General features: G+C 40.6%; 2 protein-coding genes across 5 annotated transcripts in view; both read left to right on the top strand.

The window, feature by feature from the left end:
- Window positions 1-10307, top strand: part of erfl3 (Ets2 repressor factor like 3) — a 54262-nt gene extending 43955 nt beyond the window's left edge. Inside the window, exons 3-5 of the mRNA XM_051864597.1 lie at window positions 3757-3872; window positions 3971-5007; window positions 6645-10307. Of these exons, the coding sequence (XP_051720557.1) occupies window positions 3757-3872; window positions 3971-5007; window positions 6645-7268 (1777 nt within the window). The 3' untranslated portion in view covers window positions 7269-10307. The remainder of the gene's footprint in view (window positions 1-3756; window positions 3873-3970; window positions 5008-6644) is intronic.
- A 2546-nt stretch (window positions 10308-12853) lies between these two features.
- cicb (capicua transcriptional repressor b) overlaps window positions 12854-25067 on the top strand; it is a 50930-nt gene continuing 38716 nt past the window's right edge. The window contains exons 1-2 of one of the 4 annotated variants that reach the window (XM_051866329.1): window positions 12854-13123; window positions 19995-23861. In XM_051866329.1, the coding sequence (XP_051722289.1) occupies window positions 20099-23861 (3763 nt within the window). In that variant the 5' untranslated portion in view covers window positions 12854-13123; window positions 19995-20098. The remainder of the gene's footprint in view (window positions 13124-19994; window positions 23862-25067) is intronic. The other 3 variants (XM_051866331.1, XM_051866327.1, XM_051866328.1) reach the window with 3 other exon arrangements.

The raw sequence follows: 25067 nt of genomic DNA, 5'->3' as shown, positions 1-25067 counted from the left end.
AACAACAGCAACTCAGCTATGAAGTAGACCACGTAAAATCACAGAGCGGGGTCAGCGCATGCTGAGGCGCACAGTGCGCAGAAGTCGCCAACTTTCTGCAGAGTCAATAGCTACAGACCTCCAAACGTCGTGTGGCCTTCAGATTAGCTCAAGAACAGTGCATAGAGAGCTTCATGGAATGGGTTTCCATGGCCGAGCAGCTGCATCCAAGCCTTACATCACCAAGTGCAATGCAAAGTATCGGATGCAGTGGTGTAAAGCACGCCGCTACTGGACTCTAGAGCAGTGGAGATGTGTGCTCTGGAGTGACGAATCACGCTTCTCTGTCTTGCAGTCCGATGGACGAGTCTGGGTTTGGCGGTTGCCAGGAGAACGGTACTTGCCTACTGCATTGTGCCAAGTGTAAAGTTTGGTGGAGGGGGGATTATGGGGTGGGGTTGTTTTTCAGGGGTTGGACTTGGCCCCTTAGTTCCAGTGAAAGGAACTCTTAATGCTTCAGCATACCAAGACATTTTGGACAATTTCATGCTCCCAACTTTGTGGGAACAGTTTGGGGATGGCCCCTTCCTGTTCCAACATGACTGCGCACCAGTGCACAAAGCAAGGTCCATAAAGACATGGATGAGCGAGTTTGGTGTGGAGGAACTTGACTAGCCTGCACAGAGTCCTGACCTCAAACTAATAGAACACCTTTGGGATAAATTAGAGCGGAGACTGCGAGCCAGGCCTTCTCGCCAACATCACTGCCTGACCTCACAAATGCGCTTCTAGAAGAATGGTTAAAAATTCCCATAAACACACTCCTAAACCTTGTGGAAAGCCTTCCCAGAAGAGTTGAAGCTATTATAGCTGCAAAGGGTGAGCCAACTCCATATTAAACCCTACGGATTAAGAATGGGATGTCATTAAAGTTCATGTGCATGTAAAGGCAGGCGTCCCAAAATCTTTGGCAATATAGTGTATATTCTTTTGTAAAGAAGTCACATTATGCAGTTTTGCTTATCTCGTTTTAGACAAATATTTAAGAAACTTTTTGTGAATTTTTTTTTTTTTTTTTTTTTTTTTTTTATACTCACAGGTCAAGTAAGAGTGTCTAAGATTTGGGGGGGGGGAAAAATACATATATATTTTACAACCTAATACTTACAACCTGACTTATTGACTTATTGACCCTGGATGGTAGTTTAGTGGACAAAACTTTTCAAATATTAATATTATAACAGCGTCACTGGTTATTTTTTTCGAATAAAAATAAATGATTATTCCAAGCTAAATAAGTTCACTATCACTGGTCTGCAGCCAAAACGCTTCTGAAATAAATGTAGTCAAACTTTACTAATTCTGGCTTACTGAGAACGAAAAGGATGCTTAAAATTGTTGATTGGCTCTAGTTTTCAAGATATGCTATTGGGTCAGTACAACTTGACTTGGGAAGGGTGTAGGATAAGTGTGTAATAAAGGGAAGGAATCTCAATTTAACAGAAATGACTCCAATACATCTTTGACTGGATCTATGGATAAATCTATGACTGGTTTTGGACAGTGCTTTCTTTTTAGGCAAAACAATGAAGGATGCAATCTGAAGCTAGTATTGCATCATACATGATATGAATTGCATCATGTTATTCTTGGTGATCATAGATGATGCCGTCATAATGAAACTTACATGACTCTGCTGAACAAATTGCCCTATATCAGCTCTAGAAATCATAATGCATGGGTGCAAAACTCAATTCCTGGAGGGCCACAGCCCTGCAGAGTTCAGTTTAAACCTGCTCCAACACACATACCTGTATTTTTCAAATAAGCCTTTTTTCTTCTTTATGATTTTCAGTTGCATTTTAATGCATTTTTGAAAAAAAATAAATCTGAGGAATAACCTAATGTCATGTCTTCATGATCACATCGAGGAAAGTGAAAACTATGACAATTCAAGAAAAACCCCAGCTGTCACATACTACACTGACTGGTTTTCACCGCAGAAAGCACAATGTACTGCAGTTTAAGGTTTAACCTGTGCCTAGGAAACCAGTCCCACGCTATATAGAAAGCACATCCAATAATGACATTATGTGAATGTGTGACTTTTTCTAAGAACCAGTCATCTCTGACAGCCACAGAAATAAGTGGTACTTTGCCTGGCCTGTTGATTGGAACGTCACAGTTCAGGATGTCATCATTAGAGCGTCGCTTCATCTCACCTCTGCGTTTTCATCTGTCATCCATCATATAAACTCAGGTTACCACCTCCAGCCAAACAGTGCAGAAGTAAGTGGATTGTGTGAGCTGGATGTCTATCCATGCAAACACTGCTGCTGCTGGTGTATTTGGTAGACATGCTAATCCACAGCTGTCTCAAGTATATTTATATCTCACTGTGTGGCTCAGAGTGTTACAGTGGGTCACATGATCGCTGATCACCTGCTTGCATCTCTGTCTTTGTTAATAGTTATATTTAAGGTGCGTTCAGCATATGCTGTAGTGCCCGTTGTCACACGCTTTTCATGTCTGGTGGTTGACGGCACATACTTAGTTATAAAGAATTCTGCTTGTGTGAACGTGAGTGGAAAAAATAACTCAAATCATTTTGACCACAAATCAAACACATTTACACACGCTAACATCTTCATCTGACCACAAGACTGTATCTGTCTGTCTCGGCTTAATCTCTACAGACAAGACTGTCTGAATTTACACACACACACACACACACAAGCAGGGTGAGTAAATATATCCTCTATGCATTTAAAAAGCTCAGTGTCAGCATCTTCCCTGAAACATGCCATTCACAGAGAATTGTGGCTCAAAGGTTATTAAGTGCAAGATGAATCGTTGTCACAGGGATTTACACACACAACAGACACACACACACTGGTACAGGTCTGTAAGAAAAATGCAGTGTTATTGGAGTTACATAAATAGATGGAGGGTTGTGAGGAATAGAGAGATGTTATGTAAAGAGCTGGGGAAGGACAAAGGTTAATATATAGATAGGAAGGGAGAGAGAATGGGATTATATAAGGGGATTAAGAAAGGAGAATTTATCAGTGGGTTATAGTATTATATAAACTGCCACTAGTGACCAGAGACGTCCTGACAATACCTCCCATCACACAAATGTACATAAAAAATACACAAACAATATATACAAACACATGTTTTAATTTTTTTTTCTTCTCCCTTTCTGCCTCTTTCTCATATATCGGCATTGAACTGATTAATTAGAAACACACTGTACTGGTGAAAATGCTATATGTATATTATGTATGTATGTATGTGTGTGTGTGTGTGTGTGTGTGTATGTATATGTATATATATATATATATATATATATATATATATATATATATATATAATATATATGCGTATGCACATGTATTTAAATATAATTTGAGTAAAAAGTCATTTAAATATTTAGTTTGTCCCCCTTTTTGTATTTTATTGACAGAACCGCTCAAGCTGAACTGTATAAGTTTGTCAAACCTGATGTTCATGAATTAAGTTCATGATTTTTCCATCTTCAATGGAAGAAAAAACATAGTTGTTTTTACAAAGAGTTCACATGATCAGTGTCACATATTTACTTATTTGATTAGTGAACAACGAATAGATCAGAATCTGGAATATTTTTATTGATTTTTTTTTTTTTTTTTTTTTTTTTTGGTTTAAAATGTAGAATAATCTAATACTTTGTTTATTTCCAGGCTTAAATTTGATTTCTGTGTGGGCTGATGTGGATTGCTTGTCTTTGTGCAGGTATTATTACAACAAGAGAATTCTACATAAAACTAAAGGAAAACGCTTCACCTACAAGTTCAATTTCAACAAGCTGGTCCTGGTCAACTACCCTTTCATTGACATGGGGTCTGGAGGTACAAAACGATCACATACACATCACATATATTTATTTACACAATTAAATACAAAACACAGCTAAGACCTCCTTCCTGTTGTGTTTGTCTCTCCATAGGAGCGGCTGTTCCTCAGAGTGCTCCACCAGTTCCTACAGGTCCCCATTTCCGTTTCCCTCCATCCACTCCATCAGATATGCAGGTGTCCGAGGTGCTGCGTTCCCCCAGCAGCGAGGAGCTGCGCAGTCCTGGGATGTTCAGCGGCCGCCGCATCGCCCGTGGGTCTGTCTCCGACTGCAGCGATGGAACTTCCGTCAACTCTGAGATTGAAGATGGGAACGGAGTTACGTCAGAGGAGCGAGTGACGGAAAGAGTGGCCGAGAGAGGAGGAGGAGGAGGAGGCGGTGGTTTTCGAGGTGCCGTTCACCCTCGTCTCTCTCACGAAGCTATGTTCAGGATGTACGGTGGACCAGGCGGTCACAGAGGTCATCGAGTGTCAGAGGTCGGACACAGGGTTCATCCTGAGCCTCTCTCACCATTCACCGTTTCGCCTCTGCCTGGTCCGGGAGGGCCAGGCTTGTTGGCGCCACCTCTCTCACCAGCGCTCTCCATGACCCCAGGCTCTCACCTGGCCTACACTCCCTCCCCTACCCTGTCGCCCATGCCTGGCTCCATCTTCAACTTTAACCCAGAGGACATGCAGCGATACCTGCAGGCTCACACCCAGAGCGTCTACAATTACCACCTGAGCCCTCGTGCCTTCTTTCATTACCCAAACATAATCGTTCCTCAGCCTCAGCGCCCTGACAAAGGAATGCCCGGACCCCAGGCCTGTGACCGTGGCCCTGCCGAGAGGCCTTCGGTGCTCAACAGCCATCACTCCAGCCTCCCTCCGCCTCACGCCCACCCTATTCACCACCACCTGGGGGAGGAGCAGCACCATTCTCCCTTCAAGTTCAAGCTCCAACCTCCCCCACTGGGCCGAAAACAGCGTGACAGTCAGGGTCGACAGGGCTCGCTTTCCTCCACATCTACATCCGGTCTGGGCTCCTCATTGTCGTTTGGCAGTGACCTCAGTTCAGCCAGTGGATCAGGGCTGGTGTCCAACTCCTCCTCAACTGGCTCGCTAAACAGCGCTGGCTTGCCCAAGATTAAGGTAATCGGGAATTATGTTCTGTACGATTACATGCGCAGTTGTAATTGAGCTGCTACTAGTTTTTTGGTGAAAAAAAAATTGCCGTTCCTTGTTTTTTGTTAGTCAAACTTCGCAAAAATCAGACTGGCATGATTTTAGGTCGGACGCAACCATTTATATTATGTTTTAAAAAGACAAATTAAGGTCTGTTCAGACCAAGGATGATAGTATGAGAATAGCGGTCTCTATAGAGGTTTTTCGCACCGAATAGTTCTAGGAACTCAGTTATAGGAACTAGCTACTAGGATAGTTCCCAGAGAACTCATTTCTCCCCAGATCATGTTACTGGTTGCATTCGCACCGGCAATAGGAACTCTGAAGCGGCCGACAGCGGCATCTTTAAGCACAGCATTTACAAATGCTAAAAAGCGGTGAATGGAGGATGCAGTGATCGGAGCTGTGTTTGTTGTGTGTTGTGGGTTTCGTGATAACGGAGATGGAATGTAAACGCATAATTTACGTGACTGAAAGAGCAAAAAATGGGGCTAAGAGATGAAATCTCCTATGACAACTTTCAGTATTACATATCATCGAGGTGGAGAAAAGAACACAACCCTGCAGACAACAGGTAAATGCCGTTATCGCTGTTTTCCATGTTCGTGAAGTAAATAAGTTTACACGGCTTTTTAAAAATGCCGGGTGCCGGTGTTTGACATGCATTTAACCAATCAACGTACACTTACATCACTGATAGTTCCTATAGTGCTGGTTTAGACCTTACTCTGAAGTAGGAGCTAATTTAGTTCTCCCAAAAGGAGTTCCTAGAACTGAAATCGTTCCTAGTTCCTGCAGGTGCGAACACGGCAAAATCCGGGTACTTCAGCCAGTAGTTCTAGGAACTATGAAAAGGTTCCTCCGGTGCGAAAGCCCCTAATACCACAGCTGTCATTATAACGACAACGGAGGAACAATATCGTTAAAATCACTTTCCAAACAAGTTTTTTTCCAAATTTTATTGTCCTTTAGTGTGAATGCTAATATAGTTTTTTTTTTTTTTTATAGCTAAATTTCTCATTCTTGGTGTGAATGGCCTTGACTGTTTTAGTCCAACTGAAATTTAACTTTTAAATTACATGTAGACATACTGATGGTTGTCCACACTGCGTAATAAGTTCTCATAATGAATAAATGCATCTCTAATAAATCCAAGTCTATATATCGAACTAATTGAATATTTCGAGTGCTAAGTTTAACAAGGCCAAACAATCCATTTAGCTACTCAAATTTTTTAAGGAATAATAAAAATCAGCATCACACTAAAATTGTGGTTAAAAATACTGTGAATATTTTTCTTTTTTGTTTCATAGTCATGTCAGTTCCCACAGTTCTATAAAACCTGAAAATATCAGGTAATTTCAAAAGTGTCATTTGCAAGCCTGGACAACTATAGAAATTAATAATGTAAGGTGTAGTAATGCTCAGTTATATAAGTATTTCTTCTCCTGGAAATTACACTAGTGCGAAAACATTTTTTTTTTTTTAAATCCTTATTCAGTCATCACAAATGTCTGGGAAAGTCATGGAAATTCATGGAAAGTCATTTTTCAGCAACACCCAACTCTGTTTTAACACTAAATCCACTCTGTCTCTCTCTACAGGTTGAGCCCATATCTGACATTGAATCAGAAGAGGAAGTGGAAGTGACTGACATCAGCGATGAAGAAGCTGATGAAAGAGACGAAGAGTTTGGCGTTTTCCCTTCTCACTACCATAAACATCATCATCATCATCATCATCACCATCAGCATTATCCTCACAGCCTAAAGCACCAACAGCCCAATGGCACCGATGCCGGTCTCCACCCAGATGAGGACTTGGAGGAAGAGGTATTCAAAGCTCCCGCCCCTCCACCCTTCTTCGTCCCTCCTACCTCTTCCTCAGGTGATGTTCGCCGCAGTAACCCCGTTGTGAAGAGCGAACCCGTAGAGCCTGCGGACATGCAGCTGGCATCCGGCGGAATGCCACAAATGCACTCCCAGTGTATCCCACTGAAGCTCCGGTTCAAACGGCGCTGGGACCAGGACCAGCACATGGAAGAGGCGGAAGACAAGAAAGTGAGAGGAGAAGAGAGGGGGAGAGAGAGGAACGGGATGGTGGAGGAGAGTGGTAGTGGAAGTGGGAGCGGAGAGGGAGAAAGCCCACCTCCTCTCGCTCATCACAGAGTTAGCGCCGAGCTCCACCGAGCCACGGCACAGCTGTCACTGGAGAACAAGGACTGCTGATACGCATCGACACACGTAGACGACTGCTGATACACAACTCTACAACTGCTGATGGACCCACACTCAAACCTGACTCTTTTTAGATCAATGACTGCTGATACTGACAACAGTAATACTGACACATACACTGCACACTTAGACTAACTGACCTTTGCTTAATCGAACCCCGCTCCCCGGGCTACCCTCGTTCCCCCGCCGCCCTCAACTTCAGCCGAGGCGCTCGCGTTCCAGTACATCTCAGTGTGACCGTGATGATGAATGAGTTCACCCACGTGCCCCAGCGACCCTCAGGAGTGATGAACTTTGACCTTTGGCACTAGAGAATATTTTATATTTTTAGAAGAGAATTTTATTTTGCAAAGTGCCTGTGAGCTATCCCTCAAAACCCCACAAAGAGATGGGCATCAGAAGAACTGGTCTGATTTGAGGGACTTGATCTTCATCTCCAGCAGCCCAGCATTATTTTCCTCAGTGACTGACTGTGATCAGTCTCAGTGTGATGTGTGGTGGGATACAAATGCACAGAAAGTCACAAATAGACACTGTTCTAAAACCAGCCTGGTCAGAAGTCCGAACCCTCAGGGACAAAACCCCTCAACACGCACACATACACTCAGACATGATCCCTTTCTCGTTCCCTGTATGAAGCGTGTGTCCGATTCGAGTGCGAATGTGTGTGTTTTGAAATCTAGCTGTGTGTAAGTTCTCAGGATATCTCCCTCCTGTCCTTTTCTATCTAAACCAGCTCACCTTAAAACTTTTGCGCTCTCTTCCATTCTCTTTTTTTCCCTCTGGGACCATACCTGAATCACTTTCATTCCGTTGGGACGAAATGACTCGGGCGTAACATGCGGTTCAGAGACCATACTCTTAAATCTCTTAAATGGCTACTTTCTTAGTCTTTGAAATGACAGTCTGAAGGAGATACACATTTAGAGAGTTCATAACATGCTTCCCTTGTATAGTCAGTCCTTTAGTGTGAACTAAACCAGCATATCACACACACACACACACACACACACACACACACACACACACACACACACACACACACACACAAGCTTGTACAGTGATTCACTAGGACTCAACTATTTTGGCACTTGATGTACCCATTAAAACCAAGTGCCAATTCTGTCCTGATTTACTGTCCACAGTCCTTTAGCCACATAACAATAGCCACAGACCCTTATGAGATCTTTCTGTGGACTGGGGGAGGTGAAAAAGCAGTTTCAATCTATAATCCCAAACATTTAAATACTAACATAAGTATAGAAAATCAGTAGAAGGCATATGGCCAGCACACACACACACACGCACACACAAGCACTGCCTCTTATGCCTTGTTTTAATAGCATGTCTGAAAAGGAAAAACAAAAATCTTAAAAAAGAACAGTATACACTCAATATACCTTAATATATTATGTGTTAAACATACTATAAACAGAAAGCATAGCATTAACTGATGTATCAATTTCAGGGGGTTTTGTAACAGATTTCGTTTCGAGGGGAAAGTTGACTCTTCTCCTCAGGGATAATGTTGCCGTTCGGGTAAGGGAGGAAAATGTTGCTTTTCTTATCACGTTAATAAAAGGTAGGGTAGAGGGAGCGAAAGACTAAATTGTACACAAGACTCTAACAAAGCACGAGAGCTTTGCACCACAGATGATGTGGCACATTCGGTTCTTTAACCAGCATGCACCTCCTCGACATCCTGTTCTTACTGCCACAACTGATGTGTGTGTGTGTGTGTGTGTGTGTGTGCGTGTGCGTGTGTGTGCGTGTTTGACAGAGGCTGTAGGTCTCTGTGCATGTATGTTACACCACACCCAAGGCTGTAATTGTTTTGAAATCTTGCATCATGAACCTCATAAACCTGTGTGCACTAAAGCCATGTGGAAGTTGAGCACAGGACGTGAGACTTCAACGGGGTGACCAGTCGGACACTAGCCATGATATAATGGTTTTCCAGTGACAAGAAAGTATTTGTATCATGTGTGAAGTGTCTCTGATACCTAAAATGATACATTAGACAAAATTGGACTGGCAACGGTGTCACCTCTTTAAAGTTTTGAACTCTTTCTAGCTGCCTTACTCCCCCTTCAGCCAGTTTTGATTATGTTTAAGATCTCCTCCTACTTTCTTATTCGATGAGTCAAGTCTTTAAGTAGGGTGCACTTATTTTACGCCCGGCATACCTCATAATGTGAGAGGTGGAGCTAATTTGAGATGGGGTGAGCAGTATTGACCAGTGCAGTCTGTAAACTTTTGTTTGGGCACAAAGTGAGTGCATTGTTTTTTCTTTTTTTTAGGAGGGAAGATATTTGTTTTCTCTTAGGCTGCTGTCATTGGTTATCCCAAGATGTCACTTTTTTTTTTCTTTTTCTTTTTTGTAAGTCAAATGATTTGTTTTTTGTTTTTCACCCGAACAGCTCCTGTTTATTTGCTCTCTGACGTCAATGTTGCTGTTTATCCTAATTATTATTATTATTAGTTATTATTTTGTTGACATTTTTTTCCTCATGTTTTAGTCATGATAACATTGTATACAATACTGTAAGAGATCCTTTTAAGAATGTTTCCCAACCCCTGCCTTCCCACGAGCAACCCAACAGTGTGTTTAGTGTAACTTTTAAAATTTTGTAAATTAACGTAAAACTGTAACTTTAATATGGGTGGTTATTGTGGAGAGAAATAGGATGGAGGAAGGGCATTCAGGGGAGGATCGGGCTTATGAATTGTACTCAAGTCATGTCATGTAATTGTTATTTTGTAGTGTTACTGATTTCTTGCTCTTGTAAATTTTTTTCATCGGGGGATTATATGATTTTAAAAGATATATTGTGTATTGTTTTATTGTGTAAAAGTCTCTATCTCTCTCACTTTCTTTCTCGAAATTTATTTCTGTGGTTCCATAATTCATAATAACAGGTTTTAATACCATGATGTAACATTTTACTTCCTCCTTTATTCATTTTTGTGTTCTTTTTTCAGAATTGTAATTAAAATGTAATCAGGGTCAATTAAACTGGTTAAAAGCCATCTGGTTTCTGCAACTTTTTTTTTTTACAACACAGATTAGTCCATTTTAGTCATACAAGTAAAATTTCCTTTCCAGAGTTTTGTAGAGTGTCTTTCTTGTGTTTAGTGTGTGTTTCTGTACCTCAGGAGGCCCACACATCTGTGAATATAGGCTACATAATCCTGGATGCTTGCAATACAAACATCAAAAACTACTAATTTCAAATAAATTGATATAAATTAAAACGTAAATACATATAATCCCATTTAAAGCAATGTGCTTTAGTTTACACCCATAAGCATTTGAGTGCTCTTTAAAATCATGTTGTGTATTCAGCCTGTTGAAATGATAGACTCTTTAAGACTGACCTCTGCTGTCTGAAGAGCAGAAGTACAAGCCTTATCCACCATGTAAAATCATCACCATTGATTTTTTGGATACATTCCTCAATTTATTTTGCTCACACGAATTATATCTAGTCCATGTAAATAATACTGCTAATTGAAAAAAAATATTACTATTATTATTATTATTAATTCTAGGGGTATAAGAAGATGATCATACATAATACTTTGTAGCCCATCTGTTGACAAACGCAAGAGAAACATTTTGTTCTATTGTGAATGTATTACAAAGGACCGTTGCACATATGTGTCGCATCTTATCTACTAAATAGCTCTCAGTTTTTCCACTCTCTTGTTATTCTTTTTTATTATTGTGTCTGTGAAACGGCTTCAAATTTACCATTTTAAGTGAATTTTGAACTTGACATTGTCTCATAATCTACTAGTAACTTTTTGTATCCACTACTGGTTTAACATACAATATCAGTCATGTCAATAGACCCATTGTGCGATTCAAATTAAAGTGTAATCATTTCTGCCTCTGGGTTATCTCATCATCCCTGTCATGTTTTGTTTTGTCACATTCTCTGTCTGTCGTCTCCCTTTTACTTCTTTTATCACCTCAGTTTCGGGAGCTAGAAAAGGGAATGCGGTTCCCCGTGGCACAGTGGGAGTGTGGGGAAGAGGGATAGATGTACGACAGCTGATTGACAGCATTGCAGAGCGAAAATAAAGGGGTCATCATCATGGTGGGGATCAGGTCAAAGGGCAGCGCTCTGGGGAGAAGAAGTACTAATAAGGGTGTATGGCACGTTAAGATATTTGAGTAAACAAAAAGTGCTTTTATTTTGAATTATCTATTTTCATTTTTTTTTATGAGTGAAAATGTGTAGAAAAATGTGCCGTAAAAAACTTTACCTTAGTTATTTCAATCCCTCTACTACACAACCACACAGTGGCGCGTGCACGTACGTTGATAGTTTTGTGCATTTCAACATAAAACCGACAGAGGTCGCTGTACATTGCTTTAACATTTAAGGATGGCGCTTGAGAGTACTTGATTCTGTCTACAACAGCGATTATGTAACGACTTCTTTGCTTCTCGAAGGAGAATCACAACGAACATTCATTCTGTGAATGTAGATGTACGCTTCAAAGCGTCCATGTGTCTGAATATGACGTTCCATGCTATTTAACTAAACCGAACCAACGTGTGAAAAAAAAGAGATTAAAAACTATATTTGTATTTCAACGAAATTAAAAAAAAAAAAAGTATACTAATTTTCCTACGTGCTTTAAAACAGTGGCTTATGTCACTTTCATCAGTCACTATGTTGTCCTACTACGCATCAAGCATGGGGTTAGGCGAGTACGTCAGGCCACGCCCCCACCATCCAGCTGGTGGCAACATGCTTGATGACTTCATCGCTGAGTTTGATCATTGGCTCGTCGACGCGGACCTTCTGGCCAATCGTACAGCAGCACGATGACGTCACCTCCAGAATCCTGCAAGGGTTGTATGGATGGGGCGGGGCACAACGGCACATACGTTAGAGACAGCGGAATACGGCGCAAGGATTGGCTCTCGCACACGAGGTGAGGGGCTGTTGCTGAGAGAAAAGAGAGGCAGAGTAGAAAAAATCGAGAGCAAGAGCGTCAACAGTGTCCATCCCGTGTATTCACAAGCATAGTAGTGTGAAAGTGAAATGGCTAGTCAGAGACCCGCACAAGGGGAACGTTATTGTGATTAACCGAATTAGTTTAGTGATTTTCCCTTTCTGTTTCATCCTCAGAACTTGATAGACGACTAAATTGGTTTAGTTTAGCTTTTAAACAGTATTAAATTGAAAAAAAAAATACGAGTTTAATAATTTAGAAACATCTCTTATATAGTCCAAGGGAAGTAGACAACTAGTGATTTTAGGGTGATGTGTTGCGCTGTCGTTTGTGGTAAACACGGACCTTTATTTAGGGAGCGAAGACTCGTATCGCGTTATTGGCCAGCGCTTCTTGAACACCTCCCTTTGTGCCCGCCCACACCCTGTTCCTATGGTTCCCAGCGCTCTCATTGGATACTGTAACTTTTGGAGCGAGCGCCGGCTTGCTATCTAGCCTCACTTCGATTGGCTCAAAGTGCCTGTCAATCAGATAGAAAAAGCCAGCGAGAAACGCCTCTGAGTTTGTGCTGTCACATCCATAGGTTACTGTATCTGTCAGTGCGCTCTGATTGGCCAGGCGGGCCAGCTGTTAGTGGTTCATTCACCATTTTGTGACTGTAGTGGAAAAGGGATTCATATAGTTTTTAATCCCTGTCTGAGTTGCTGTTGGGAGGGGGGCAAAGATGTTTTACGGAGGACTGATATAAAGTAAAATTCCCGACAGAAAGAAGACATGGATGGACGTTGCACGCCACTTCAGACGAAAGGACAGAGCCAATCTGCAATTTGCACCGTAAATTCATCGGTTACCTCCTAAGTATTTCTGCTGTTTTGGTAAGTAGTTATTACTCAAAGCAACCTACCGCTAATATTAGTGGCAAACCGTATTTTAGGCATGACTGTTGTGTGCAAAAGACAAATGGAGAACAAACCAGCTCACTAAAATATCAAGGAAGGACCTAGAGCAAGAAGACGGGAGGGGGTGGGGATGCGGAGTTAAACTTCGTCAAATGTTTTAAAGACAGCGTTCAAACCAAGCTTTTGACTGATTTAGTAAGTTATTCCTTTCCGAATTGTTTTGACGGAATGACATATGAGTTTGAGCAACTTGAACAGAGCACTCATGCACTGCGTTACGCACTGGCAGGATTACGCTCGAGGAAGGATTGCACTACCTACAGTACTAGCGAGTAATAACGTCACGGCGCCAATGTAAAAACAAACAAATTAACAGTTCATTCCGTAACCGACACTATTACTCGGACTTACTACGCGCTGTCATCGCCTCACTACCAGGACGGCTCGTAAAGGTGGATAATTTGCAACTTTTGCTGCATGTACGTCCTTATATTGACATGAACAACCTTTGCGTAGTGTGCATGTAAGTACCGAGTGTGTTTGAAGACATTTTAAATATTTCTTTTACTCTCTTACAAGGCCCTGCTTGTCTAATTTAGCTGTTGCGGAGTCCTTGGCATAGTACTACTCCCGTGCCGTGACATTGCGAAGCGCTGCGAGTACTAGTACTACCACCGGCGGCTTTCGTGCGCACTCTGACGGTACGCTTTTTTTATTGTTGTGCAATATTTCACAGGCTTGCCTCACAGTCCATGCATTTCGGAATACAGCCTTATAGAATTATAAAAGAGCCTTTAATCCGAACAGCAGTTTTTTAATCAATTAAAATTGTATTAAATATTTTAAAAGTGCCATTCAGCCCTCACGGGCCTCCTTGAATAGAGTCGTGTTGACACAAGTGGGTTCATGTTACACTGCTACTCTGAGATTTTGTCATCTTAAGAGACGCACGTAAATATAATGCACTCTGCTGTTAAAGAGTGTGTCCATAATGATGGCTGCATTAACACCATCCGTCAATTCATTTTTCATCAAGTCATGTGTGCCACTTTGTACGCTTTTAGTAATAGTAGGTGTGTGCCACTGAGACATTCCCCACTTTGGGTCATGGTGGATAAATGAGTGATATGCTTCCATGTCTGACTGATGGTGGTGGAGTGTTTATGGGATGTTGTTTTGGGCAGCCTTGCTTCTACGTCACTCACTACATGTACTGCTTCAGCATCCACACAGTACGCACTTGGTACATGTTTAATGGTAATATTGAGCTACTGATTTGAAAGTGTTTGAACTCTTTTGCAGGGTATTTTTTTGTACTGCTCGACTGCTGATTTTTCAAAGAGCGTGGCGTGTGTCCCTGAAGCCCCTGTGTGTGTCGTCTCTTGAGTTTCTCCATGTTTTTACTGTTTCATGTGTGTGACTGTAACACCCCCTTGGTGACCCACTTTAAAGTCCAAATAAAGCAGGTAATACAGTTGGAAATGGTCAGGTTTTTTGGGAGGAAGGAAGTCATAGCACCCATGCATGCCCCTGAGCTGCACGGCACTGCACTGCTGCAGCCCTGCATCCTCCTGAATGCCCCAGAATGCACATTTGCAGAACAATCTGTGAATGAGCACAAAATGAGTGTTGATACGCAATGTGTTTTGTGGAGTGGGCAGATCGTCGACTTGAAAATTGCACATGTTGTGGTGTATGGCACCGTCGTGGGTGGTTTTAGTTGTTTTTATTTGCTAATCCGCATTTTTTATGTTTATTTTGCTTCGTAACACTGCGGTGGAGCGATGCACTGTAAGACTTATTCTTCAATTAAATCCAAGTAGTGTGACAGGCTGGCATACGGGCATCACCACTGCGTGTGAGTCTGTGTCCCCCTTTTCTGTTACCCTGTCGCACATCAGTTCGAATATATAGATAGGTGCTTTATTGACCCCTGAGGGCAAACGGTGTATAGATGATGCACGGTTGTATTTTAAGTCTTTTCGACACAAACAGTTGCTCTATTGACGACTGGTGCACCGTGAGGAGTGTGTATGTGTGATCTTGCGTGTTTGTGCTTGGCATTAGTGTGTGACGCACACTTAGATTTAAAAAAAAAAAAAAAAAAAAAATTAATAATTTTGCAATATCATTATTAATCATGGTGTCTTAGAGCTCAATGTTAAATTTATAATATCATGTTTTAATCTGGGTGAACTTAAATATGTTTCGGCTCTTTTGGTTCACCTTAATAAATGTATAGCCTCTGTGAATAATGACTATAACTGAAAAGAAAAAAACAAATGACTTCGTAGAGCCTTATAAAGGAGAAATATCCATTGTTAATTCTAAAATAAATCAATTGACCTTTTAGGACCAAGGTAGTAGTTTTGTGACAGCTGAAAGTATCTTGTCCATTTATCAATTTAAGTCAAGTATGTATGTGTTTCTATTGTTTTGAAGTGGAGTGAGGTTGTAACGAATACAGTTGTTGTTGGCGTGAGGATGAGGATGGGATGGCAGGTTTTACAACAATGTTCCCGTATAACACAGCAACGTTTCAGCTGAAAACACTTCGCTCAGAGCGTGTGCTTGGATTGGACTTCTGTCATATGGCTGATGTCAGAGTTTTTCTTGCTTTAGTTAGACCTTTAATACAGGTATCATGCTAATATTCAAAATGCTGAGACTTCGTTTGACCAGCTGTACTAGTCACATACATAAGAGTCAGAGCTGTCACAGTCACGGGAAGTGGAAGTGGACCTAGGATTAGCCTAGTGTGTGTGCGTGTCGTTTTGCATGACTATTGTTGCACAAATTAATAGCTGAATATTTTTATCTATATATCTCATTTGTAATATAGCCTAATTCTTTTCAAAATATGTTAACCTGTCTACTTATAATTAAACATATAGATGGATATTACAGATTGCTGTGGTCTTATGTTAGAGGTTTTTGTTTATGACTCCTGTATTATTTAGAGTAGGTCCTATATAATATAATTTTTTGGATACTTAATAAATTACTACTTCATTAGTCTGTATTTTTACCCAAAATCATCACATCTGAATATTTTTATCTAGAAATTTTTATCTAGAAGTTTTGGCATGTCTATATATATATATATTTCGAAAGGAACTTTATATTATTGCTCTAGTTTTTTGACAGTTGAATGATGTTAAAGCAATTAAACAGATATACAACTACATTTAACTGAGAAGTACTGCAGCAGTGGTACTATAGTTCTAGTTTCACTCTCAACTTGGCAAGTTGTCCAGCATTAATACAGATTTGAAAAGCAGCAGATTTTAAAAAGCAAATTTCTTCTATGTGAAATGCCAACAAAGGAAAATATGGGCCTGAGATGATAGTGATTAAATTATCAAAAGTAATTTCCTGCTAATTATCAGTGATTCAAATTCAAAAGATGTAAATCTTTGGCTAAATAGTGATTTTGTGGATTGCTCAAGGCCGCATGTTTCCAAGATTGTAGGTTGTGCAGTTTGACATCATCCATGGGGTTTTCAGTTTCCTGAGCAGGAATTTCTAGAAGCTGCAGGGATCTCTGAATTTATGCAATCATAGCAACACTCTTTAACAACACGCTTAAGCTTCACGGCTGAGAAGAATATATATGATCATGATATATTTCAGATTGCTGTGATAAATTTCTGATCATGGGCTTAGTGTAATTTGCAGAATTCTGTCAGCCATAAACAAGAAGTTGAAAAATCCTTTGCAATACTAAATTATATGCAAACTTAAGGGATCACGTTGGCTCTACATCAGTTAGACAACAACTTCTCTTATCATATATTAATAGACCAAGGTCAAGTGAGACACAGCATGTTCAGAGTTTATTGTGTAAAAGATTATCATATACTTTCACTATTCAATAGCTTTATTGCTTAGCTATGCTTTCACTTTTTCACTCAAAAATATTTATTAACATGAATGTTGTGCATCCCCTCAGTTGTTTTAATGTTTATTTTATTATTTTTAATATATCTTTTAATTTAAATGATAGTTTAAATCATAGTTTAAAGACTGTTTCACAGATTTACACCATGACTTTCATATTATATAATTTATTGTGAAATGTGTAATAGAGCAGTCTTTTGAGGTGAAATTGGGATGTTGCCACAGTGAGCACAGCAAACATTTGTGGTAACTTCCTTTTTGAAGATTGATCATGTAGTATACGAGTCATATGTTTATTACCACATAGGCTTAATTACTTTATTTTAAATTGACATTTTTTACCGTGTTTCATTTGAGCTGTCTTAGTTTGTGGATCAGGTATTTTTGCCATTATTTGCTTACCATTATTTCTTTTTGACTTGCCTGTCAAAAAAGACACTGGTTACTCATGGACACTCACACATTCCTTATTATTTTAACATTGCCAAGACTTATTGACTCCTCATCAGCGGGAATACAAGGGGAAACAATGATATAAAATTACACTGCGGAGAGGGGAAAAAAAGCTGATAATAGTGGAATTTACTCTGAATTTTGGCTTAATTGTTTGCCAGTTGGTACCATGCTGACTCATACATTGTGTTGTGATATGTGCATTTCCGTAATTAAAAAATATTAAAGAATTTTTTTTATAAAAAACTAATAATATGCTGTCACAGTCACACTCTGAACTAATCGTTTCAACTTTCTCACAAATTCACCATCTGAATTTTTAAAGATAGATTATTTATAATGTGATCCTGAATTTTGAGTTAAGTCTAATAACATTGTTTTCTGTATAATATTCCATGTAGTGATGAGGAAGGAAATCTCTCTCTATTACAAATAAACAGTTTAAGGTCACTAGGAACAGTGGGTGGGGTGTCTCTTGGAATGACTCAAAGAATTCCCCAATTCTCCTTTTAAAGCCATCTCTCACAGGAAAATCCTGTGTGTGTTTTGTTTGTGTGGGAGTGTCTTTTTGCACATTTTTTTGTGAGTGGGTGGGAGTGTGGAATAGTAGAGAGAGTGAGAAACTGAGTGTAGAGGAGTGTGATTTCACACACGTGTTTTTGTGTACGAATGCATAAGGACAGGTTGGTAGAGGAAGACCATAAAATGCATTTTTTGTGTAGAGGAGCGAATGTTTGTGTTTTTTTTTTTTGCTTGCTGAATTCTGAGCCTGATTTTCCCCAGGTTTGTGTACTGCAGCGTGACAGCAGATGCTAAATATGTCTGTTTTGTGTGTGTAGTATGTCATGTGGGTTTGGGAGAAGAAGCGCACGCACACACTGGGGCGCCCACAGAATCCTAGTCTGTAGTACGCAGAAGGGTGCAATGGATCCCCCTCACAGCATGTGCACATTAATTGTTGATTTTGGCATATCTTAACATTATAGGACATACTACAATATTCACATCCCATATGAAACACTCTTGAAAAATTATTTATAATTATCATTATTTAGACTGTGAAAGCATACGGGTCTACTGATACTGTCATATTGATAATTTTTTAATTTGAAAACACTCAAAATCAGACATATATGCAGAATTAGTTTTTGGCAGCCAACATGAATAAGAGTAACCTCTGTCCCAATGCAGCAAAATCCAGGGCTTAAACTGCCATCATATGCCATCAAATCCGGTTATCTTGATTTTGGAAGTTAGGATAAAATTCAGACATTTTAATGGTGGAGTTTTCATTTATTTTCAAGTTTTTTGAGAGGGTCACATGTTATTTTAAATGTGACTGTGTGTAATAATAATAATAAAAAAAGAGAATCATTTTACATTGATGAATTTGTAATGCTACCATATTTAATAAATGGGTGGGACAAATACGGACACATCATTTAATTATTTTTTCCTTTTCTGTAGAATGTGTTTTGTATGAAACTTTTATTTTCAAATGATAAACATTTATAGTTTTTACTTTATTTATTGACTATTTATTTAAAAAGTTAAGACAGTGTACCAAAATTAAAAACAGATATTTGTGTTTTTCCTAATGATGTGGTTGTGGACATATTTTTCTTCTGGGCCCTTGCAACTTTGTCCCTGACAGTGGCGGCAGTGGATGAACATTCTTTAAATGTCCAAATTATACATTTGTTATTTATTAATGTGCATTTGATAAAATTCTATATATATAAAAAATGAAACATATTTTTGTTTCATGTTAAAAAAAGCTATAACACTGACTACATTATAAATACTTTTTAAGTGTTTCCCAATATGACATGGAAATTTACACTGTTTTAGAATAGAAAAGTAAAATAAGCAAGATATCTAGAAAGATTTAATATCTTTTCTGCACACTATGGAGGTCACGTGTCTGTCACAATGCATCAAGACTAAAATTGCCATAAAATGTTTGTTAATCACAATTTCACTGATTGAAATGTGACTTTCACCCAGTGTGACTTTTAGTGTGTCCTTCAATCATTATGTTTAATTTGATTAATAAAATCAAAATCAAAGCATTTTTAACTTTACATGAATACACTTTGATCATCCAGCCTCACTTTCAGAAAAGTACTTGGTGTACTGGAAAGAGTGTGTCCTTTGCTGAATTTCCTCATCGTGCATATTCTTTTTTAAATTCTTTGTTGCATGTGAAGTTTGCTTGTGTTATTATTTAGCACACCCACAGTCTGCTGTTTTTCTGCAGATTTTTACGCTGTATTCTATTTAAATAATTGTAATCTTATCTTAAAATCTGCCTAAATGTAGACATTAGATGACTTGATGTCTTTTACCTTTTTGTGTACATAGCACTACTTTTACTTATTTGGTCACATTCATACACTTGGAGCAGTATCTTTCCCAATCACTCTGTGCTGACAAAAAATAAATGTTACTTTATCTCTCTCTCTCTCCCTGACTCTTTTCCTTCTTGTTACAGGTTGTTGTGAGAAGAAACAAAAGAAACCTCAAAAGAGCCAATTAAACGGGAGAAGAGAAGAAAGACCAAAGGGGGGAAAAGAAATAGTTGCCAAACTAAAAAAGATGAGGCCACCAAAGAAACAGAGAGGACGCTCTCCTTTATCGACAAGAGCAAAAGGAGCAAGAAAACGAGGGGGTAAACCTGAAGGACATTCACAAACAACACCGCCTGCACCTTCACATCAGAAATACACTCCATCCAAAGAAGATAGCTCTCAGGACAAGCATATCAACAGTAGCAACATATCAAACAGTGAGGGGTTAAATAAGCAAATAAGAGAAAGGACAATGGAAACATCCAAATCTGAAGAAAATGCAGTAATTGTGAATAAAGCAAAAAGCCCCAGGAACATTAACGCTAACAATTTAACAGATAATACAGACTCAATCAAGATAGCCAGCAATGCACATGAAAATTTACACAGTAATAGCACAGACATCTGTAACACAAACACACAAGACTTTACTAGCACAAACAGTAAAGGTAGCAACCAACATGCAAACAGCGCTCCTAGCAATACACAAAACACCAATAATACAGCTAACAGTTTAAATAAAAGCAACTCTTTCAGTGCCAACCACACTTCCACCACACCCTCCAGTCGAAAAACAGCCACTTTCAAAGCCAGGGTGCCCAAGAAGAAATACATGTATGAACATCAAGCTTCCAGTACCTCTCCCATCAGTTCGATACCTGTAGCCCAACTCGCTCTTCATAGCAATCACAGCAATCCTCTATGTTCTCCACACAACTCCATTTCTCAGAGCTCTACTCCCGTGGTCAGAGATGATTTGGTTAAAGCAGATTCTGATCTGGACAATAGTGAGAATAGTAGGAGAGAAATGGGTAAAATAGCAAGCACAGAAGCTCCAAAAGGAGACAGAACTAAGGGTGATATGTTGAAAAGTGAGGTACCTTCTGAAAGAGAAAAGGTGATCCAAGCAGTGGAAGTAGATGGATATGGGGAGCAAGCCCCAAATTCTGTGCGCTCATCATCCACAGACACAGCCAGTGAACATTCAGTGGATCTGGAAGTACCTGAGCCCTCTTGTGTGCAGCTAAATACAGGTAACCACGTAAGAAGATTCAACCTGTCCAACAATTCAACCCTGTCTGTCCTCCTGTCCCCCAATCACACACAAACTGAGCAGAGAGGGTCTGCAACAATAGCAGAAGCACTAGCTAAAGGACTGAAAAACCAAAGGGTGCTAGCACGTAGACGACCAAGAAGAAATTTAAAGGAAGACAAGAAGCTGATCAAGGAATGTGTATTTATTTGTGGTGTGGTGCGTGGGTCCAGTAGAGAGCAGCTGAATGTAGAGTTGCAGATTAATGGGGAGGGGACACTGCACTCATATCCATTTCATACTTTAGTAAGTCGCCCACACCAACCCATTGACCTCATTTTAGACGCCCCACCCCCAGGAAATGAACTTGTGGAGGTTGGGACGCGTGTTTGTGTGCCTTATGGAGGAGATAATGATAGGGAGTGCTACAGAGAAGGTGTGGTTGCTCAGGTAGACTCTCATTCAGCTTGCCCCTACATGGTGCTTTTGCAGGAGGAGTTGGACCAGGAGAAGGAGAGGTGTAGCAATGAGGAGACGCAACAGACATCAAGTACACGGACTGTATGCGTTGCCCGCCAGAACTTGCGTCTCCTTGTTCCGCCATGGGATGGGGTTATGAGAGAGAAAGAAAGAGAGGAGAGAGAGCACAGAGAGGAGATAGAAGTGGAGAGGGAACTATGTCAGTTAAGTGAGGGAATGGATATGGTAACTGCAGGTACTCCCAGGGACAACTGCAGATTTCCATCTCCACACACAGGGGTTCATCACTATGGAAGCACACATCTTTCATCTTCCACTTCACCAGCAGTTGTGATGGTAGCAAACAATATGTTTACTTTAGCAGCTAGGACGGAGGATGAGGGAACTGGGAATAGAGAAAGAGTTAGAGAAAGAGAACATGAGCGAAAGCAATTGCAGACTCCAGAGGTGGACATGGAGGTTTTGCGACTTAACATGGCACCACTCAGAGATGATGGAGGACACTTAGTCTCAGGGGGACCAAAAGCATGTGCGCCTAATCAGCACAGACAAATTTTCTCCAAACCTCCTGGGTATCCAAGTCCCATTACAGTGGTGCGAGGCATCTCCGGGACATCTTTAGGAAGTCCACAGCCAACCCCTTCACCTGCAATTTTAGGGTCTGATGGAGGGATCTCTCACCCTATGCCACCCTCTGTGCCTCCTTCCCCCAGCTCCAGGGGTTCTCTGACACCTCTGGAAAAGACTCCTACACCTTCACAGACCTCCACCCCAATACCAGGGAGTTCTGCCTCTTCTTCTGCTTCTTCCTCAAGATCAAGGACACCTTTGTCAGCTGCCCAACAGAAATACAAGAAAGGCGATGTTGTTTGTACACCTAATGGAATCCGTAAGAAGTTCAATGGAAAGCAGTGGCGGCGTCTGTGCTCACGAGAAGGCTGCATGAAAGAGTCCCAGCGTCGTGGCTACTGTTCTCGTCACCTCTCCATGCGTACCAAAGAAATGGAGGGAGCAGTGGGAGAGAGAGGGAGTGGAGGAGGTGGAGAGAGTAGCTCAGGGACCGTGACCCCTTCAGATCTGCGGGGTCGTGCTAGCAGTGAATTTGATTGGGATGAGACTTCTCGTGACAGTAGTGAGACAAGCAGCCGAGGTACTGACTCTCGCCCACGTCTTGGCTTGCCATCACTGGTTTCTCAAGATTACTCTCGTTTTGACTTTGATGAATGTGAGGCTGCAACTATGCTGGTATCCCTGGGCTCAAGGTCTGTAACACCCTCATACTCACCAATTTCAAATCAGTCCCCATTCTCACCTACACCTTCCCCATCAGCATCACCACTTTTTGGCTTTCACCCTGCAAATTTCAGTCCTATTACTGCCTCTCCAGTCTTGCCTCCTCGCCGCCACAAACACCCAAGTGGTACCAACAGTGGTGTCCCAAAACATGGAACAGGAGGCACAGAGAGGGAGAAAGACAGACACTTGTCTGGTATTGTGCCATCCTTCCACACCAGTCTAACCTTCACTGTACCTATGAGCCCAGGCAAACGCAGGACGGATGCCCCACCTCCCCCAACTCCATTGTCACAGGAATATGCCAAACCTGATCAGGAACAAAGCTCTCGTGACTCTTCGCTTGTAACAAATCTCTGCATTATCTCTCCTCAGACCACTACTGTCACACACCCCCAAAGACTGCCTTCAACCACTGCCTCTTCCCCACCAGCTTCTCCCCTAAGCTTAGAATCAGGTTCACAATGTACAGTGTCCCAGCAGCCTTTGAGAGACTCTCCAGTAATAGTGAGAAATCCTGAGGTTCCTTTAATAAAGTTTACAGAACTCCCACTGGCTAGAGTTGCAGCGGTGGACAGGACCAATTCCACAGAAAACAGCCAAACTGGTGTACATCCAGAGACAGGACTACAGGTTCCTGTTCCAATTAACGCTGCTTCCACTAACGGATCTGTCTTACTGCAGAATCCCACCTCAACTCTTGTTCTAGTGTCTACTACCTCTTCCATTCCAAACCCAACCCCTGCAGGTCTACCTACGCAATCCAGCGCCACTTTAGCCTGCATATCAGTGCCTAGCCCTGTCCCAGGGCCTGGTCTCATTGGTGCGGGTGATGGAGGGGGACAAGATAAGAGTGCCCCAGTGACGCTGCAGCAGCCTGTCCCTTGTCATCCTGCTCCTACTGCCCTGCTGCCGCTCATACTTCCCACAGAGACCTTGCATCCTGTGCCATGCAAAGACATCATAATGGGACGACCTGGAACTGGTAAGAGAATTTTATATTTACGTTTAATGCTAACACCAAAGTTTAAGTTGTTATTCCCTGGGCAGATGTTGTTTTGCTTCAATTACATGATAACACATGAGAAAATGCCATGTCAAACTGATTCAATGAAAATTTAAAAATAGAAACTATTTAGAGAATAAAGATACACCATTATTTAACAACTTTTGCCTATCCACACAAAACAGATTGAATGTCATTTTTAAAATGTGTTTTAAAGACTGTACCACAAATATCAGATTTAGATCATTAAATTAATGTAGTGGTAAAGAGTTAACATTGCTCTTCTTGAAGTTATGTAACTTTTTTTTAGTAGCAAAGCTATTTTACTGATTGTTTTTTATTGAAGTAAAATATTTGTAAAAATAGTAATATTTTTTGTCACACACAGTTTTACATTGTTCTTATAAAATGGTTAGTTCCTGTTCTTGATTCCGATTGGCCAATAGCTGTGTTTTATTCACAGTAAAACACGTCTATGACCGCTTCACCCAGCGGTTCTGTGTATCACTACACAACACCCTTAGCAATCGCTCTTAGCAATGTAAACTGTATGTTCTCAATTGATATTGTCCATTGAATCTTACTGTATTATGTAGAAGAGTATTGTGAGAAATAGATCGAGTGAGCGAGTTTATTGCCTGCATTCAGATTTAGCATTTTCCTTCAGGTCAGTCCTATGTTCATAATAAAACATCTGTTTAAAAGTCTGATGTATTATCTTGTCCTTTTAACAGTTTTCCCGTGACTGACAGCGCTAGTCAAAGCATTTGTCAGTTGCGTCTTGTTCCGTGTTCACAACAATTCAGTCTTTTCAATGTAAAAGTCTTCACTACTGACTGACACACTCATAAAGACAGTCTTTGCCGCCATCTAATGGCGTAATAATGTAACTTCTGTTGCTGTTCACTGTCAGGGACTATTTTTTTTCTGGTGGAAGGAAGGCTTTTATTGAAAGTTTACTTGATGAAAGTTGCATTAATACATATTTTTGGCTTTAATATTTGTATTGTGTGGTAACCGTTTTATAAAAGCAATAAGGTACTTGAGGCTAGTGCTGTATCTTGAAAAAGTCACGGCTGAAGGGGTTGCAGGCACTCCGCTTCGCGTCATGCCTAACACCGCCCTTCAGCCGTGACTTATTCACGATACAGCACAGCCTCTCGTACCTTATTGCTTACTTATACC

The sequence above is a fragment of the Ctenopharyngodon idella genome, chromosome 16, assembly GCF_019924925.1.
Source record: "Ctenopharyngodon idella isolate HZGC_01 chromosome 16, HZGC01, whole genome shotgun sequence".
In the NCBI taxonomy this organism is placed as follows: Eukaryota; Metazoa; Chordata; class Actinopteri; order Cypriniformes; family Xenocyprididae; genus Ctenopharyngodon; species Ctenopharyngodon idella.
Note: the sequence above shows the minus strand (reverse complement) of the source record. Positions and strands in the feature narration are given on the sequence as shown.